We start from the raw sequence: 18933 nt of genomic DNA on the forward strand, positions 1-18933 counted from the left end.
TGGATGTGTTTCCTGCAGTGCCTCCTCGTTTTGTGAATAAAATGAGGAATGCTATCTTTGTTCCTGGTGAGGACACGCAGTTCACCTGTGTCATACAGAGTGCCCCCAGCCCCAAGATCAGGTATGGATATTTGTTATTATAAAACTGGCAAAACATTTTGATGAAATGTAGTAAGTTGTTTGACATGTCCGTGTGTTCTCCACTGCCTGGCTGTGTGCACCTGTTAAAGGTGGTTCAAAGATGGCAGACTGCTCACTGACCAGGAAAAGTATCAGACCTACAGCGAGCTCCGTAGTGGAGTTCTGGTCTTGGTAATAAAGAACCTGACAGAGCGAGATTTGGGACACTACGAGTGTGAGGTTAGTCTGCACCACACAGTACAATACTTGTACCATATGTAATGATAATAATGATCATACACTTTTTCATAAACAAACAAAACATTCAGACACACAACATCACAACTTTATATGAATGAAAGAAGAAAGGTTTGCAATATACATATTATATAATACATATACATGCATACACATACATAGACATATACTCTTAGTCCATTTACATTGGTTTCGAAACAGTAAGTCGAGTCTAAAATCACATCCCTGCTGTTTCCAGCTGTCCAACCGTCTGGGCAGTGCTAAGTGTGCTGCTGATCTGGTCCTCCCCTCTGCTGTGGCTCGCTCTGGTGATCAGGCCATTACCATTGAAGGTAGGGACACATACTTTATCCTTGCAGAGACTGAGTCATATGAAATGATCCTTATTGTTGCTTTTGATGCAGGTTTAAACATGGATTGATCTGATACTTGTGATGTTTAGACTTTATCAGCTTGCTTCAATTAAATCTGTTTCTTCCATAGTTACCGAACAGGAGACTAAAATACCAAGGAAAACCATCATTATGTGAGTGTAATTTCACTAAACTGTCCCTTGTGTATGTTTATTGTGAAGACATTGCTTTCTAAAACAAACCATGGGCCAACAGGAAATTTGGAGCACTTCAGCATGTGTGTGTGTGTGTGTGCCTCTTTTTAGCCTTATGTATGCATCGTTGTGTTGCATTTAAAACCTGAGTGCAAAGGATTCTATCACAAGGATGATGAAAGGATGGGCTGTTTTCACCAGGGTGCTGTCTTCTTTAACTGGTTACTTTATTATTGCAGCTCCTAATACAGTATTCATGTGACACTTACTGTAATTTTATTTATATAGCCCAGTTTTGCAAATCATAAATTTGTCTCAAGGGATTTGACAGAGTGTACAGCAAAGAAAGAAAGGATGAGTTCATATCAGTGAATAGTGGTGACAATTGTTTTCCTAACATCAGACTTTCCTTTGAGGTCTCTGGGGAGTCCTAATTAGTTACATAGCTCAGTGTCACTTGCGTGAGTGACTAATAAGTGGCCGACAAGCATCAGTCATCAGTGTGAAAACTGCATGTACCCTCTTAGTTTGTACTTAAGACCTTCATCTGTAGCACTGATATTGTCTGTGGTCGTCTTTTCAATCCAGTGAGGAGACTATAACCACCGTGGTGAAAAACCCGCGCATGAGGAGGCACAGATCTCCTGGCCTGACTCTTGCTGGAGCCCACCGCTCTGAAACATCCACCCCAGAGCCCTCTGCCAGAGTGAGGAGGATGCCCACTCCAAGAAAGACCACTATCCCTACCCTCTATGTCACAGAGCCCGAGGGTGCAGACAGAGCCAGAGCCATGGAGAGCAGACCCAGGTGGGTTGAGGTAGAGGAGGTCATCGAGTACAAGGTCAATAAATCTCCCAGGCTGCCCAGGAGGAGAGGCATCTCACCTGCAGCTTCTGATCGCGCTGCCACTCCCTCCAGACCCAAAAGGTCTCCACCGGAAAACCCAAACGCTAACAATTCTAACAACAAGCTGGTGGAGCAGGCTCAGGCCGAGCCGCTCGCCTGGGAAGAAGAGGAAGCTACTGCTCCCTCTGGTTCTGCCACTGCGGAGCCCTGTGAGCTCTCAGATGTCCTCACACCAGCCGGAGAGGACAGCGATGACCTGGACGATCAACAGACTGTCATCTTTGAACCTGATGATGAAGATGATGATGAAGATATGTTCAGAAAGCAGGAACCTAAGATTCTGAAACAAGGAGATCATGTTTTGACCCTCGAGGACTTGGAGGACTATGTTCCAGAAGAAGGAGAGACCTACGGCTCCTCTAACGTCGTCACTGAAAAGCCTTGTGAGATCTCTGTGCTGCAGAGGGAGATCGGCGGGTCCACGGTGGGACAGCCCGTGCTGCTGAACGTGGGGCGGCCCGTCGCAGCGCCGAGGCAGAGGAGCAGCTTCTTCAGTCGCTTCAAGGAGCACCTGTCCGGCAGTCTTTTCTCCTCCGCCGTCCCTCAAGCCAGCGGAGCGCGGCCCAGGACTGAGAGGCACGTCCCCATCCAAGTGAGCCACGCAAATCTGGAGGTGAAGCCGTCCTACTGCTCAGAGGTGCAGAGAGTTGAGGGTGGGCAGCAGAGCTTTAAAACCAAAGTGTCAACTCAGACCTATGGCTACACATCAGTGGGAAACCCAGTCACTCTTCAAATCAGAGATAACCTTTATCAGAACCAGTAGAAGCAAACATCTTTAATCTGGTACCGCAAACCCTCTTAGTCTTAAATGGGGACATTTCTACTTACATGATGAAAACGAACATATCCTAACCTCAAGTATCTTTTCTGCATTTGACAGACCATTCCAGTTTGAAACCTCCCATCAGAAAGTGGGCTCACTGTTGTGAGTCTTTTACTTTTTTATGTCAAATGGTCAGAGTGGCCCAGTCTCTTTAGACTAGGCCAGTTGGAATGTCACTGTAAGCAGGTTTCAGTCCCGTGTTATCAATACACATGATAGACAGAAGCTACGTAACTAAGGTATGATATTTTACTGACACTTTCATTGTCCATCGAGCTGAATTCATCTCATCACATTTCACGTAACATTTATGTACTTTAATGAATTCATAAGCCTTGATCCACTATTATTAACTGATCCAGGCATTATCTTTATTGATGACTCTTATATATTCATACAGAAATAATTATACAGTAGATATTTGAATATACGTATTTTTGCAGTTTGACTTTTGTACCTTTTCAAGAAATGTTGCCTTTTGCACCCTTGCAGTGCCTTGAATTGCTGGATCAGCAAACGTTGGGAGTTGAAGACTATTGATGAGGTCATGAGTGCATGCTTCTCTTTCAGTATTACTGTAAGTTAACTTAAACGTGCAGCACTGATCATGTAAAACCAACAACAGAGCTTCAGCCACTGTTATGGTCCATGAGCTGTTGTCAAATTATGGTCAGTCTGGTAAAATCAGACAGAAGTTCTCTACTACAGCTTCTACAAACGAAACAAGCAAATCCTTTGGTAGGTGTCCTGACAGCCTGTTCCACATTAGATCTCTAACTGTGTTTGACTACACATCTGTTTGCAGATGTGTCCATAATTGTGTTATAATTGAATGTTACACTCAGCGTTTTACGACATTTTGACATCTGTGAATGCAGTGCAACCACCTGTGAGCTCACAGGACGACACAGGGATATTCATATGTAAGTGATATTTAGATGAGTGACTGCATGTATTTGCTTTTCCAGGGCGGACGTGTTTATCCAAAGTAACCCGACCTGTCATGTCATATTTTGATTATGAACAAATGTTTGTGCAAAATACTTGAGCTCAGAATTTACTACCTTTTCAGTGCAATTTAGAAGATGACTAGAATAACTGCCTCCTTAAAGATGTGTGGTGTTGGTGTTGTTTAAAAGGTGTTCGGCTTAGCTACAAGTATCATGTTATGTAATGATATTAAAGGCACTAACAGATTTTAATTGCTTGTACTGTACATGTGTAGTTTTTTTTTTTTTTGGAAACATGAGATACTCAGTGTTAAATCTGAATTAAATAAATGTACTGCAAATACTGCAGCTACTTTCTTTGACATTTCTTACTTACAGCATGCATACAAATAATTATTACTCCAGTACTGTGTTTTGACATACCGGTATTTATTGGGAGTTTCATTAATGTTATACATGATGATACAAGTTTAACAAGCGCAATATTTTAAAAGCTGGTTAGGACTGCATGCATCTCAATGAATATGATGTAACATTTCCACAATTAATTATTTAAATAGCAGTGAATAATACAAAGTTAAAACAGGGACACACAATTATCTGCACAAAGGAATGGGTATTTTTTTATGTCCATGAAATTCATTTTGGTTTTGAATTCGATAATAACAAAAAATGCCAATTCACAAATGGATTATTAGAAATGTTTGTTCTTAGCTTTCAAGTAAAAGTAGGTTCGTTGTGTGCTTCATTCTAAGCAATATATAAAAAAAACATACATGTGCCATTTAATTTGTCTTATAAGTTACAAAGATCTCCTTTTGTTATGAACCCAAACTGTTCAGTGTAATTTCACTCTGCAGCTGGAGCTGCAAAGTGAATAAGTTACACAATATAAAAGTTTTACAAATTTACAACTGTAAAATAAACAGTAAAACCAATCTGTCATAGCCCCCCCCTCCCCACCCAAAACAAACAAAGTGACATTAGATGCTCTATTGTTTCGTTCTTCTAAGCAACATTTTCTACTTGTATCATGGGATTTAATCCTTCTATAGCACTTCAGTCTATCTAACAAACCAAACTGTTATGGCGTAAGCACACTAGTATGTGGCCATTATAAAAGTCTCTAAAGCGAAAGCATTGACTAGCACTGGAATAGTTTTATTATTCGAACAGTACAGCTGACTTGCATGAATCATCACATTTAAGTAAACAACTGCCATGTTTTCTCTTACCAACACATTTTATGATTTCATTAAATCTATGATATAATTAAAAGAGTTGCACAAAAAACCCTCTAATGGAGTACGGGTAGCATAACTCGCTATCCATATATCCAGATGCGTGCTTTTTTGCACACTTGACAAACCAGATTACCCACAAGATGGAATGAGTTATTGTACACACTACTGTCTGCATGTTGCTGCTGCAAGCAGTATATCCGTTTGTGTGGTCAGTAAATCCTGTCCAGAGAGAGCATCCTACCAAGTCTCATCGTGTAAGGATCATTGGAGTATCATTTCCGTACATATGAAAATAAAAATATAAAAGCGCTTTGTCAGTAAAAAAAAAAAAGTTCCACTTTATAGTATGTTATCGTATACTTCTCAACAGTATGTAAATCCTACACACAGACCGCCATCTGTGGGAATGTACACGAGTGGAATGGAGGTCTGTGGTTTTGTGAGGAGTGGCTGGACGGGACTTAACGGTGTCAGGATGCTGTCGTCTCCTACGAAGACATGTCGATTTTCTTCACCTTATTAATTTCCTAGAAAAAAAAGAGAAAACATATTTTACAATGTTCCCAAATGTGGGTAGTTAATAAAACTAGAAAAAAAATCTACAACTGTGAACTATGTCATGTTCACTGTGGCCACGAATGGAAACTGCAGGACATTAAATTTGCCTTTATTTCCCAGGATTCTCTATGGCTTAGCTCAATATTATAACTGTTAACAATGTAGAACACAAACCAATTAGAGTGCACACACAGCAATGTCGCTATTACATTAGCTAACATTAGCCACGTCTGGCCATAACACACAAGGTTACACTGTAGCCACAAAAGCCTGAGCCTTCTGAGAAGGAAGAAAGAAGAAAGTGCATTTTATCTCTCATTAATTGACCATCTGCTACGCCCCACTATCCTTAAGCACTGTTTCTATATCTGTCAGATTTTCCTTGGCATGGCACAAAAATGGCAGATTTACAGGGTCAAATTTTGCAGTTTCATTTGACCCTGTTGGTATTAACATGTCCTCAGTAAGACATGGTCGGAGTGGTCAGCTCGAATTTGATCTGTTCATGTCCATGTGTATCTTGATTGATCACTGATATAACTTTCCTGCTTTACATGCAATGAATTGAAATAATATAATAAAATAAAATAGGAATGCATTGTTGCCAATCATGGGTTAGGTGTGTTTAAAAAAAAATATATATATATATATATATATATATATATATATATATATATATATATATACACAGTATATACTGTATGTTTTAATGCTTCAAATTTGTAAACATACTGTATGTAATATGTAAGAACCTGTTCTATAATAGCAACTCACCTCAAGAAGAGCCTGTTTTAACTGTCCATAAGCATCTTCCAAATTGTCATTGACAATTATCACATCAAAGACACCAGATTCTTTACCTGAAGGAAAATACAATTATTCTCATGCTCATGATTGTGTGATTTAAAACTTAAAAAAAAAAAAAAATCTGAGCACCGTTGTTAAGACTTACTAAACTCCATGTCCACCTTGGCTGCATGTAAACGTTTCTGGAGGCTCTCCTCTGACTCAGTCTTTCTGTCTCTTAAACGCTTTTCCTGCAACAGGAACAACAATCAGGAAAAAAATCTGAGCATCCAAAACCTGTACAACCGGTTACGTGACAACTGGGAAAGTCCTAAATGTGAACAATCTGGTTATTCACTGCTCTCACCAGGGTTGCCATGGACGGTGGCTGGATGGAGACATAGATGGGATGGAGGTCTGTCCTTTTAATGTTCCTCACACCCTGCATGTCTATGTCAAGTATACAGATGAGGTTCTTGGCCTGGACGTCTTGCACGGCGGCTTTACTCGTCCCATACATGTTCCCGGAAAACTCTGCGTTCTCAATGAACTCCCCGTTGTCGATGCTAGCCTGCATCACCTCCCGTGTGACATAATGGTAATCTGAAACCACGAAATGAGGGACACAGCTATAAAACTGTTAACTAGAAAGTAAGACATGAGTTGTTGGAGAGCTTGTGAAAAAGGAGGAAAACTAGGTACCTTTGCCATTCTCCTCCCCAGGCCGAGGATTTCTGGTCGTATCTGAGGAATGATAAGACAGTTATGTTATAGTATGTACTGGATTTGAATCTTGAGCTGAAGTGATGACTTGATTAATGCATTAGCACATCCGTAACTAATCTAGTAAACTATAAATAAATATTCAGTGGTTCCATCTCTTCAATATAAATATTTGCTAGTTTTCTCTGATTTATATCTTTATACCTGAAATATTGGTGGGTTTAATATCACGACAAAGTTAAATGAAGATTTCATTTTGGGCCTTAAGAAACTATGAAATGGACTTTTCATCTATTTCTTTTTTTTAGTCTGATTAATCAGAGGAAATAATCATTAGGTTAATCAGTAAAGGAAATCATCATTCATTGCAGCTCTGTTTGAATTTTGCTTGTTTTCTTCTGTGACATTTGGCACACATTTACATATCCACATGTACAGGTTTGACTATGCTAATCAATAGCAACCCTTTGTTTCCTTGTTGACACTCACGGGAGACGCTGAAGCCAAAGACACTGTCGTATTCCTTCATGAGCTTCTTCAGTAGAGTGCTCTTCCCTGCCCCAGAGGGCCCGCTAAAAACCACAGGCCTGGGTCCAGCCATAGCTGGAAGAGAGGAGGAGAAACGAAGGAGTGTTCAATGAGAGCAAAAAAAAAAAAAAAAGACTGAGGCTGAAGGGTGAAACACAACCGCTGGAGTCTTACTGCATGAGTCATCACAGGACCAAATCTGTACGAACATATGGCTCTCAGTGCAGTTACACAACATTACAGCAGCTTTGTGTGTTCAGAACAAAAACAGTGTGCTCTGGAGGGGATAAAAATAATAAGCCAGCAGCACTCAGCAGCAAATGATGAGACCTAAAAAAAAAAACCCACAGGAGGAAAGGCAATCAACTGTTTAACAAGCTGTGAGGTTACCATGGCAGTGGAGAGGAACAATTCATCGCTAATTGGAGAGCCCTAAAGCACTTGTTGATGACAGGACACAACAGAGCAGTTGACAACATGTCTGAGTGCAGTGCAGTGTAGTGAAGACACAGACTGAAAGACTAAAACTGAAAGACATAACCGGACATTGTTTCAGATAACTCAATAAGACGCCATTAGCCATTAGATCAGATGGTCCAGTGGTGGTGAGAGAGTGTGTACATCACAACACAAGATGAGAACACCCACACAGGTGCAGCAGCTGGTCGAGGTGTTAATGCTAACAACATAGACAGGCAAAAAGAGCAAAAGCCGGTGGCCAGCGTCACCAAGGTGCACATTCCTGACTTTGTTGGTACTATGACTCCACCGTGGGTGTTAACGCATACCATCACTTTAACCACACTATACAGCCTTCCAGTGCTGAGCCTAAAAGCAGAATACTACAAGTTTGTAAAATGGTATTTGTTTCTCAGTACGGTACCTGAAGTTTTTCCACTACTGCACTACTACAAATCAATTTTGTGCATCCTGCTCAAGTAAAGAATAAAGTAAAGCCCACAGTGTTCCTCCTTACCTTTCCTCAAAACACACGGAGTGCAAGCAGACAAGACATTCAAGTGAGCCTGGCAGGCGTGACTGTTTATGAGGGTGTGTGTGGGTGGATGATGTATGAGAGCAGTGTGGGAGGAGGGGCAAGATGGCAGGGCCACGTCCTTTACACACCAACAGGCCATTAGTGGATATTCATAGTGATCTGATATTGCAAAATAAAAAAAAAGATCCATGTGTTAACTATTTCTTGTCCAAAGGCGGCGACAGCTCTTTGAGACATTCTTTGAGTAATTATTATATGTGTATGTATGTTGGTCAGCAACAACTCTGACCATCTTCTCCATATTAATGGTAAGAAAATAGTTATAATTGTGCTATTGAGCTGCTAAACTACAGTAAAGAGCTGCTATAATTATTATTGTTTACAGTTAGATTACTTACATCAATATCAAGTATTAGGCAGGTTGGCAATTGGTCCAAAAATGAGGTATCCCATGAAAAATGTTAAGTTGCATTAAATTCTTAATAAAAATGTGGAAAATTAGCCTAATCCATCTTAAAAACAAAAGTAGAGTAGGACTTCTGGATGTCCCTGTGGTCTTTAATAGAAAAGAATAAAATCATGGCATTATGAGTCATCTTGTCTCCAGGCGAATCAGAGGCAGTGAGGTTGTGTTTGCAGGTGCAAATGACAGGAGTAGTTCTCCAATGCCTCTTGAATGCTTCCCGTAAACAGCAACATGTCTAATTAAGGTGCCAGCGTTTCTTTTTCAGAGGTCAGTCCTGTCTTAGAATAGGTGTCACCTCCCAACACCAACACCAAACCTCCACCACCAATCAATGACTGTTTGGGCTATTAGCAGCAGCTTCCTATTCTCTATACAAATTTAATCCTGTTCAACAAATATCTGAAATGATTAACTGAGAATAGATGCAGATTTATTTTTGTTGATTGGTGAAATGGCTGCTTGTAGCTACTTTAAAAAAAACACGTAACTACCATATATTCACACATTTATGAACAAAATTTTTTTTTTTAAAGCCTCAGCAGGCTTTTCTTATTTGATTGCTAAATGAAAAGATAATAAGGCCTAAGAGAAGACAAATAGTGCTGGAAACTGAAATTAAATAAATTTCCTATTGAAAGCAAATTATATAAAAACCTGTCAAGATAACATTAAATCTGCAATTTTAAGCCACCGTTTTGATTGCATTTGTTATTGACGGGTTATCTGAAACCTGAAGCTCCCACTCATACACACACAAGAACTAACCCTGTACGTAGATTAAAGCTGTGTGACAGGAAATGAAAGACGCGAGTTTACAATTAACATAGACTGACTTATAGGCTTATTGGAAGCCTGACTTAAACCGTGTACACTACATCTCACGTGATTGATATGTGGCTGGCCTGAAGCAAGCCATGTGAAGCCTATTAGACCTCAGTGGTCAGATGAGCAACTTCTTCCCATGCAAGAAGGAACTAAAGATTCATGGACCACTGTATTTAACTTAAATATCATCTCATATGAATACATTATCTTTGATGATGTGAATAACACCTCGGGATCTGTTCAATTCTGATGATAATGTTCAGCATTGCATAGATGAAACTGTCCAATTCACAAATAAATACCTGCAGATTAGCAAATTATGTGAATGATCATTTGTTGCAGCCCTCGAAGATACAGCATACCGTTCATATTGTCAAAACAGAAGGAAGTAATTTCCGTTTATCACTATGGAGTGAGTGTCATGAGTGTCTACGATCTTGTGCCGGACTTATCTAACAGATAAAAAAAACAGCTAAATCGGGCTCTGCAGAGTGCCCTTTGAATCACTGTCAGGGGCAATAAAATGCTACGGGTCTGACTTGAGAAAAGATGAAAATAACATCCTTATTCTTATTCTCATTAATATTTATTAAAACAGATTTGTAATTAGCTGAAGTAAAGATGCAGTGATAGAGACTTGCATCATTAGGAGTTAAGATAACCTATTACATGGTATAGACACTGGAAGTATTAACATATTGGCCTGTGTCTGTGTAGCCTTTTAAAATATGAACAGTTTGCTGTGTACATAAGTACTATGTTTTGAATACAAAGGGACTCTGTGGACATTCAAAGACTAACTCGTAATTACAAGAAAACTACACATGTTATTAGCTTGTGTGCATTTGTTCTATTGGGCATTTTGAAGTGTTGTCATGGGATTGGTTTTTGCAGTCTGAGTTTTTACTTTCAGTTGAGTATAATGCGTTTTGTTGTCAATTATTAACACTACTAACTACAGGTGACACTGCATCAGCTAAACTTAGTCAACTCAGTGAACAAAAACCGTTATTAACCTGCAGCGGCGGTGAAACCTAAGAGCCTCACATCGTAGGAAATGAATGGATGTCTCTTGGCTACAGTGACACAAAACAGACAGATACAGGCCGACATTTAAAAACAACAACAACAACAACAACGACAGACAAACACATAAACAGACAAACATCCTGCTTCTTACCTGAAAACAGTCTGGAAAAATATCTCATGTACATCGGGAGTTACGTTAGTCTAAGATTGTGAGACCTTGTCCGGAGGGTTTTCTCCCTCCTCCGCTGCGAGTGCCATTAGTGGACCGGGGCTGCCTACGTCATCACTGCGGGTCACAACATTAAGACGTCACGACGGTAATGTGCGACACAAAGCAAAGAAACGTGAAGTTTTGCTAACATTTGCTAAAGAGAACATACACTGCCAGTGCGGACATCTTAGAGTATAAAGTGCAATAGGCTAGGAGCTACATTTATTTCCTTAACGCGGAACTATGTGCGCACGGTTACGGATTGTTTATTTTAAGGACGCAGAGTAACGCGTGCTGCATAGCATAGCATAGCATAGCATAGCATAGCATAGCATAGCATAGCTCAGCTTGAGTTGGAGCCATTTCCTTTTGAGCTTCGTGGACATTTCATGAAAGTAAACAAGATTAGTTGTCGCGTCAGTTTCAGTGATTTCGTAAATACCACCACAAAGACGCACGTTTTTCTCCGACCGAAGCAGCAAGGTTAAACTCACCGCAACTTTCCCGGATGAGTGGACGCTAAAGGCCTGACCAGTCGCGGAGCTCGTGTGCTAACGTGGCTGAAAGTTAGCGGCTGAATCCAGCGCCCCCCTGCTCTTACCGTAATAACACCATTTACTAGGCATGTTTGGTTCTTCGAGATCTGGAGGGGTCCGAGGGGGCCAGGACCAGTTCAACTGGGATGACGTGAAAGTCGATAAGCACAGGGAGAATTATCTCGGTAAGTTTGTACGACGGCGCTAACCTGCGACGTGGGTGATAGCTTGCATGCTAACTTACAACCAGCAGAGCAAAACATCAAAAAATCACACTTAAATTTCGCACAGTGGCTCTTAGGCTCCATATACAGTTTTGCACACCTTTTGTTGTAGATTCCCTCATTCCACACAGGGTCTGTGTTGGTCTAGTCGCTGGGTTTTCGTCCTGTTTCCACTCTACAATCTGCAGGCTCCAGCTGTCATTACTGCCCCCTTTCTCTCTTACTGAGCAGACACGTCGTCTCTTCGTTATTTGAGCCCCCACCGCTGTCAGCATGCCACCAAGGGGCTACGTAGCATCCACCACAGCTGTAACATTAAATGGACAAATCAGAATAACGTTACTTGTGTTTTACGAGTTAAATAAACACAGGAAACAGTTTTTTTAAACGAACAATTAAACGCTTAAAGCTACAGTGCACATTTTATCAGCAGCAGATTTTCTTTTTTGTGGTGGGAGGAGGACACAACTCAAAATGTGTGTGCGAAGTAATTCTTGATTCATGTGTTAAATCAGGAGGAAAATCGACCTAAAAATAGAAATTAACTTGTGCTATTTCAGCAAGTTTATATGTTTGTGTCTGAATCAACAATCACAGGTGTTTTAATTGTTGCAACATTTAGTAAACATGACCACAGTTTTTAAATACAGGTGATTAATTTATTATTCATTATTAGTAGTAGTAGTATTTTTTAGTATTATTAGTATTTTCAAGAAATGTCAATGTAAAATGTTAAATATTATTTGATTGCCCAGCTTCATAAATATAAAGGTTTGTCAGTTAGTGGGCCGGTGCATATTCTCATTTGTCCAGGTCATAGTATTTCAAAGGAGGTTAAATCGAAAGCAACTGGACTTAGTTATTTGTCTAGGAAAGACAAATAACTCCTAGACAAATAACTAAGTCCAATTGCTTTCGATTTAACCTCCTTTGAAATGTCAGTTAGTGGATTTATTTTTACTTTTCTTTTTTTATATTCATTTATTCATCCTATCTTTTACCTTATCATTTATAGACAGACTTAGAAATCACTGCATCAAGGACAGAATTTGTGTTAGAGCGATTGTTTGTTGCTGCCCTTCATGATCATAAGTTGCAAGATCTGAAGTCATTGAAGCCATCAGGTGACCTCCAATGTAGATACTCCAGTAACAGTGAATGAATCAATTTTTCATCCAGGAGTTTTCTTTATTGTAGGGTTGAGATCTCTAAACCAGAAATTTTTATTTTATTTTATTTTTTATTTATTTTTTGTAACTTTTTACTGAATCTTTACATCTCAAAATCAGTTTTGCTGTTGTTATGGCCTTTTAGATTCTTTACATTTGCCTTCTACAGCAGCGACTGTCTACTGTTTCTTTTTGAGGAGGGACTAGTTCAAATTCTCGCAGAAAAACTCAGCTGCTCAATACAGTAGAAATAACATGCATAGCACATCATTCTCAATCACTGTTTATTCCTCTGTGTTGTTTCCAGGGAACTCTTTGATGGCACCAGTAGGACGATGGCAAAAAGGCAAAGATCTGACATGGTATGCAAGAGATAAAACAGGGAAGAAGAAGGCTTTGTCCAGACAGGATGAACTTGCTGCGGTCAAAGCTGCAGAGCACGAAGCCCTGATGGCTGCCTTGTATGTATAACTTCTTTTAAAAAATGGGAAACAAGTGCAGTTGATCACTGATGAAGGTTATTAATTTTCTTTTTGTCAATCCAGAGGGCACAAGAATATAAAGAGACAACCAACTGGCCTGACCAAAGAAGTATGTCACTGTTCAGTTTTGCTTTCAGTCAAAAGCTTTTTAAAGAATTTGCCTGCAGCATTAAAATGTTATATGAAATGATTTCTATCTAATTTCGACACAGGACCTTGCAGATGTTTGCAGGAGGGAAGAGGCTGATGGGGAGGAGAGAAATGTGGACCGTGTCTCTGGCTTGGGAAGCTCCAGGTGATGAAGGAGGAAATATGCTTCTATTTTTGTTCAGTCACAATGATCCTCTTGACATTCAAATGGTGGCTAGAGAGCTTGTTATCTTGATGCTGTGCGATCGTAAAGTGTTTGTTTACAAGTGTGTGTTTCTATTTACAGTGCAGGGTCAAGGAAAATGTTACTGTCCCAAAAAGAAAAGGAGGCTGCGAAAATAGGCTTACCAGTCTTTACAGTAAGTTTTTTTCCCTCTCTGCTGCCTCTACTATGTTACTTAAAAAAGTAGAAATAAAAAAATACTGTCTTTACAGCACCACAAGACTGAAGGTCATCCCGTAACTGCAACAACAAATCCATCTGAGAGTGTAGACAAAGAAGAGATGGAGCAGCGGTACGTATGCATACGATTAGCTACCAATTTACTCACATTTAAAACTTGAGAAAACAGCAGGCATTTTGTTCTACTAAGGTAAATATGGCCTTGAATGAATTGTTTAATGTTAATTTGAATAATTATGATCTTCACTGCTAAATTTTGAACTCCAGACATGAGAGCAAAAAGAAGAAAAAGAAAGAAAAAAAGAGCAAAAAGGAAAAAAAGAAGAAGGACAAAAAGAAGAAAAGGCAAAGAAGAGACTCGTCCTCCTCAGAGTCAGATGACAACAGAAAGAGGTAAGTTTATATCATTTCATTTTCATTTAAAGGGGGTCTGGAGGTTTTTGCTGAAAAACTAAACGCTATACAAATTAAATCAGTCTTAATAATGGGCTTCGAGTCCTGTGTGGTGGTGACTGTGTCTACAGAGCCCCCTCCCCACGCCTGTATTTTGGTCTTTTGCTTTGTTTGTTGTGCATGGGGATTGGGGACGCTTCTGGGTGGAGAGTTGGTGTTTTCTCTCCAGCCAATGACAGAGCTCAGGTGAAGCTCCATGCAGCACGAGTAGGACGGCTGCTAGCCCCGCTAGCTGTCCCGGATGCTAGTGAGTGCTAGCGGTGGATGCATTCGCCACTAGCACTCGCTTCACAGCTCACCACAACGGCCCTCCTACTTGTTACAGCATAACACTGCATCCTGGCATACAGCAAACGAGCGAACCGGCGACGAAATCTCGCGAAATAAGTGTCCTGATATGCAGCGTGACGATTTTATCGCGAGTATGTTCTATTGGTTCAGAATCCAAACCAATACAATTATCGAAGGAAGTAAATAAGCTTCTGGCACTATTTTTAGATTCCTGACATTTCCTGGTTGCCATTTTTGACATCTTGGACGCATAATGAGTGAGTATTTTTTCTCCATGTAAGTGAACGGGAGTCTAAATTTCATTTTTTGATCCAATTGAATTGTACCATGAGAAAAATATATGACCTCTACCTATTTAAAACATCGCGTTTCATGCCAAGAAATCAGCAGTTTGTTGTAAAACTATTGTAAAATAAAACTCCAAAAATCTGTAACCAGGAAGACTACAGGTAGCGTAGGTGACGTCACACACCACATGCCGCCCTTTCCTCTGTCAGTTGGTGACGTATTTTTTTGTGGGACACCCGATCTGTAGTCTGTAGAGCGGTCTTCGCACAAAATACATTCTTCCGTTGCCGTTTTACGACAAACTGCTGATTTTTTGGCATGAAACGCGATGTTTTAAGTAGGTTAAGGTCATATAGTTTTCTCATGACACAATTCAATCGGATCACGAAATAAAATTTTGACCGTTCACTTAGCCTACATGGAGATTTTTTCCGAATTGAGGTCCCATGGCGACGTTACGTTGCTTCCGCTTTAGTCCAGTAATTTTAGGCCAAAAAAGGGGTCAACGTTAAACAAATTGCAACAGAAGCAAACTCAACTGATTTTGTATCCTCAGCATCTCCTGAGTGAGGGAAAAAAAGCCCAGAAGAATCCCATTAGGGGAAAGTTTCGAAAAACACCCAAACATATCCCATTTATACGCATATAAAAAAAAATGTTCACGTGTATAGGGTAAAATTTTTAACCTTTAGATATCTCCATGAAAATTACTGAGTTGATTACTTACATTAAAGCAGAAGTAAGTGATATATTTGTGTTAATATAAGTCTTAAATAGTTATATCTTCCGACAGCAATCACTTACATGGAGCGTTTGGACCGAAACACGGGTCTGTCAGTCACTCTGCTCTGCTCTGAGCCCAGGAGAAAACATTTATCGTATCCTACAGTTTTTATCCAATGAGGAGAGAGAACGGCATGCAGGGCTGTGTGTGCAGCCAAGGGACGCCGTGAATGTGGTGACGTAGGGACGAGGACTGTTATGGTGCGTTCAAGGCAACTCGTAACTCCTGTTTTTCCGACCTGTGAAGTCGTACCAGTTCGATCTGGTACGAGTTCACAGGTCGGAAGTTACGAGTGGCCGTTATAGTGACTTTCACCGGTAAAACAGGTCGGAAAAACACGAGTGGGTTGCCTGGAACGCTACAAAGTCGGAAGTTGTGACTTGAAGCTGTAATTTACGATTTCAAAAGCCTGCCTGGAACGCAGCATTAGCGAAAACGACCGGATCGCTTACTTCTGCTTTAAGACAAACAAAAAATGTATTACAAGTTTTTTGAAATTCTTTAACACGAGCAAATTTGCACAAATTTGCATTAATTTGCATAAATTCCACCGTTTGGACGGCACATGTATACTAGATGAAGTTGCTGTGGTGGTACCAGCATGAAAATTGGAATGAGTTGACTCCATCGGTCAACCGACAAGTTGACCACTTTAAATTTCAAGATGACTGCAATTTTTCAAGACAGCCACATCCTTAGAGCAGGTATGACATGAGCCAACAGTGCATAATCCAATTACGTATGGCTAATTTGCATTCATACAGCACCTGATCTAAACATTGAGTAGAGCAGGTGAAAATGTCTTGTTCAATCTTGTTAACATATAATATGTTAACAAGATTGAACAAGACATTTTTAACTGTAATATGATATTACAGTTAAAAAACTTAAGGAATGGAACCAATTTAGGCTACCCATGAGCATTAATAGAGACGGAGCATGTCATACCTGCTCTACTAAGGATGTGGCTGTCTTGAAAAATTGCAGTCATCTTGAAATTTAAAGTGGTCAACTTGTCGGTTGACCGATGGAGTCAACTCATTCCAATTTTCACGCCGGTACCACCACAGCAACTTCATATATACATGTGCCGTCAAAATGGTGGAATTTATGCACATTTATGCAAATCTGCTCATGTTAACAAAGAATTTCAAAAAACTTGTAATACATTTTTTGTTTGTCTTAATGTACGTAATCAACTCAGTAATTTTCATGGAGATATGTAAAGGTTAAAAATTTTAATCTATTCACGTGAATTTTTTTTTTATATGCGTATAAATGGGATATTTTAGGGTGTTTTTCGAAACTTTCCCCTAATGGGATTCTTCGGGGCTTTTTTTCCCTCACTCAGGACATGTTGAGGATACAAAATCAGATGAGTTTGCTTCTGTTGTAATTTGTTTAACCTTTTCTCATAAAATGACTGGACTACTTTGGCACTCTATTGACCTGCCGCTTCAGCGCTTCACTCGGACTGTATTTCCTTTACTTTGCAGTTCTGACAGCTGCTGCTGCTGCCGTCAGGGGCAGGAGGCGGGGCCCAGGTTGAATGTTTTGTTAACAAAACTAAAAAACAGATGTATTATGGCATTAATTGGTGATATTGTATCTTCTTTTGATCAATTATACTGAATATTTGCTCATACAATGTCCACCTTCACAGTACCCAAATTTGCAGACTTGCCATGAAACAGAGGCTTTCATCTGTCAGCACTAGAGGGCACCAATACACTGTCCTATTCACAGCAGCCTGAAGCATTACCCTTAAAAACTGAAACACACGTACCCCTATGATAGATATAGTGTCTGTTATATAGGCTATTAGCAGGAGAGGTGGTGTTTTATAATATATATACTTATGCAATTTATGTGTTTCAGTGATTTCTGCCAGCAAGACAACATTTATATGAATCAATATAAGAAAGAGGTCAACAGCAATCATTTAATAACCGTTGAATGTGAAATAGTCAGTTATATTCAGTTACATCTGCTGTTTCATATTTTCTGTAGATGTCACTACTTTTTCTTCTTTCCCACTATCGCAATATCTTAACTGATCCCCACCGCAACGCTACTCATTGATTGTTTCCTCTTTTTTTTTTACTTGTCAGGCACAGAAAGGACCACCATCATCATAATCCATCATACCACAGTCAGAGTGGAGCCAGACCCCATGACAGCCATTCAAGAGGGGAAGCAAAGGCCGAGCGACAGCCCTCCTACCCCGATCATCGACAGCAGCGGCATGACACAGACTCCTCTGATGGGGGGTCTCCTGTCTCCCGTAACCCCGCGGGCCACAAGATGGCCCCTGCTGGTGCAACACAAAGCCACAGGCGGCGCCACGACACAGACTCCGACGACTAATGTCCCCCTCCCCGTAAATTCAAAGACGCATAATGAGGACAGAGCGCTCCACAGCAGCTCCACTGGCCCTGAAGCCCTCATTTACCTCGGGACAACCAAACAGACTGGTGATGGAGAGTTAATGTGTCTGGCCTTGTGTTTTAACTTTGCACCCTATGAATTGGTCAGTTAGTCCTGGACACTGTGTTCTTTGTGCTATTTTGAGTTTTTATTTGACACTTTTTGTATTTTAACAGTGTTTATAATTTTACTTACTGTCATAGGTTGAAATAGTTTGAATAGCAAATGAAAGCATCTCTGTTTTCCTATATCTTGCCCTTGTGGCTTTTATTGCTCAGGAAATCTAAGTTTTACCTAGAACAAAGCCACAGAAACTTGTACTGTGTGCAGTATGATAATTCCTGAAAACTAAATACCTGACACAGTTGTTTACACCAGCTTAAGTAAAAGATTTCAAAAACGAATGAATCCTTCCTGTGTGAATGAGTCTGTTCCAACAGAAGCATACAGGTATTATAAGATGGGCTTAGTTAGTGTTAGCCAGAAGACAATGTAAATACTATTTGTTTTATTATATAGGGATCGTCTTGTGCAACAGTTGGGTGAGTTTCTTTCAGTGTTTTTTTTTTTTAAGTAAATCCTCTGGGATGCTCCTTGATGCCTTTGCGTCCTTAGACATCTCCGTCCCACTGTGCCCCTTGCACTACTCAGCAGCTATGGTCCCTTTCTTTCTCTCGGTCATGCCAACACTCCTTAATCCCTCACCGTTCTAGGTTGAGCTTCCTGACTGGTGCGATACCATTGGAATGCTCTCC

General features: G+C 40.1%; 3 protein-coding genes across 5 annotated transcripts in view; 2 read left to right on the forward strand and 1 right to left on the reverse strand.

Annotated features, from left to right (window-relative positions):
• Positions 1-3938, forward strand: part of obscnb (obscurin, cytoskeletal calmodulin and titin-interacting RhoGEF b) — a 60048-nt gene extending 56110 nt beyond the window's left edge. The window contains 5 exon segments of the mRNA XM_083991242.1: positions 19-121; positions 231-360; positions 617-710; positions 862-904; positions 1514-3938. Coding sequence (XP_083847368.1) covers positions 19-121; positions 231-360; positions 617-710; positions 862-904; positions 1514-2594 — 1451 coding nt within the window. The 3' untranslated portion in view covers positions 2595-3938.
• An 83-nt stretch (positions 3939-4021) lies between these two features.
• guk1a (guanylate kinase 1a) lies at positions 4022-12013 on the reverse strand. Of its 3 annotated transcripts, XM_083992171.1 has the most exons (8): positions 11832-11944; positions 10912-11046; positions 7405-7518; positions 6895-6936; positions 6560-6795; positions 6359-6443; positions 6181-6266; positions 4022-5375 (listed from the first exon to the last, which is right to left on the reverse strand). In XM_083992171.1, the coding sequence occupies exons 2-8, from the start codon at positions 10943-10945 to the stop codon at positions 5337-5339; spliced, it is 636 nt and encodes a 211-aa protein (XP_083848297.1). In that variant the 5' UTR covers positions 10946-11046; positions 11832-11944; the 3' UTR covers positions 4022-5336. The 3 variants fall into 3 exon arrangements, with proteins under 3 accessions (XP_083848297.1, XP_083848296.1, XP_083848295.1); XM_083992170.1 differs by lacking the exon at positions 10912-11046 and having other exon boundaries at positions 11832-12013; XM_083992169.1 differs by lacking the exon at positions 10912-11046 and having other exon boundaries at positions 11820-12013.
• On the forward strand, positions 11063-18573 carry cUnh1orf35 (chromosome Un C1orf35 homolog). The gene is made up of 8 exons (XM_083992168.1): positions 11063-11692; positions 13208-13361; positions 13446-13491; positions 13595-13677; positions 13819-13891; positions 13968-14047; positions 14203-14328; positions 17863-18573. The coding sequence occupies exons 1-8, from the start codon at positions 11596-11598 to the stop codon at positions 18116-18118; spliced, it is 915 nt and encodes a 304-aa protein (XP_083848294.1). The 5' UTR covers positions 11063-11595; the 3' UTR covers positions 18119-18573.
• The last annotated feature ends 360 nt before the right edge of the window (positions 18574-18933 follow it).

The sequence above is a fragment of the Trachurus trachurus genome (assembly GCF_905171665.1).
Source record: "Trachurus trachurus genome assembly, chromosome: 17".
NCBI lineage: Eukaryota > Metazoa > Chordata > Actinopteri > Carangiformes > Carangidae > Trachurus > Trachurus trachurus.

Excerpts from the sequence above, each read along its gene's own strand:
- cUnh1orf35 (XM_083992168.1), top strand. The coding sequence starts at position 11,596 with ATGTTTGGTTCTTCGAGATCTGGAGGGGTCCGAGGGGGCCAGGACCAG. Across the intron at positions 13,362-13,445 it reads GAAGCCCTGATGGCTGCCTT|AGGGCACAAGAATATAAAGA; the intron begins GTATGTATAACT and ends TTGTCAATCCAG. Across the intron at positions 14,329-17,862 it reads TCAGATGACAACAGAAAGAG|GCACAGAAAGGACCACCATC; the intron begins GTAAGTTTATAT and ends TTTACTTGTCAG.
- guk1a (XM_083992169.1), bottom strand. The coding sequence starts at position 12,006 with ATGCTGACAGCGGTGGGGGCTCAAATAACGAAGAGACGACGTGTCTGC. Across the intron at positions 6,937-7,404 it reads CTTTGGCTTCAGCGTCTCCC|ATACGACCAGAAATCCTCGG; the intron begins GTGAGTGTCAAC and ends ATCATTCCTCAG. Across the intron at positions 6,796-6,894 it reads TGGGGAGGAGAATGGCAAAG|ATTACCATTATGTCACACGG; the intron begins GTACCTAGTTTT and ends TCGTGGTTTCAG.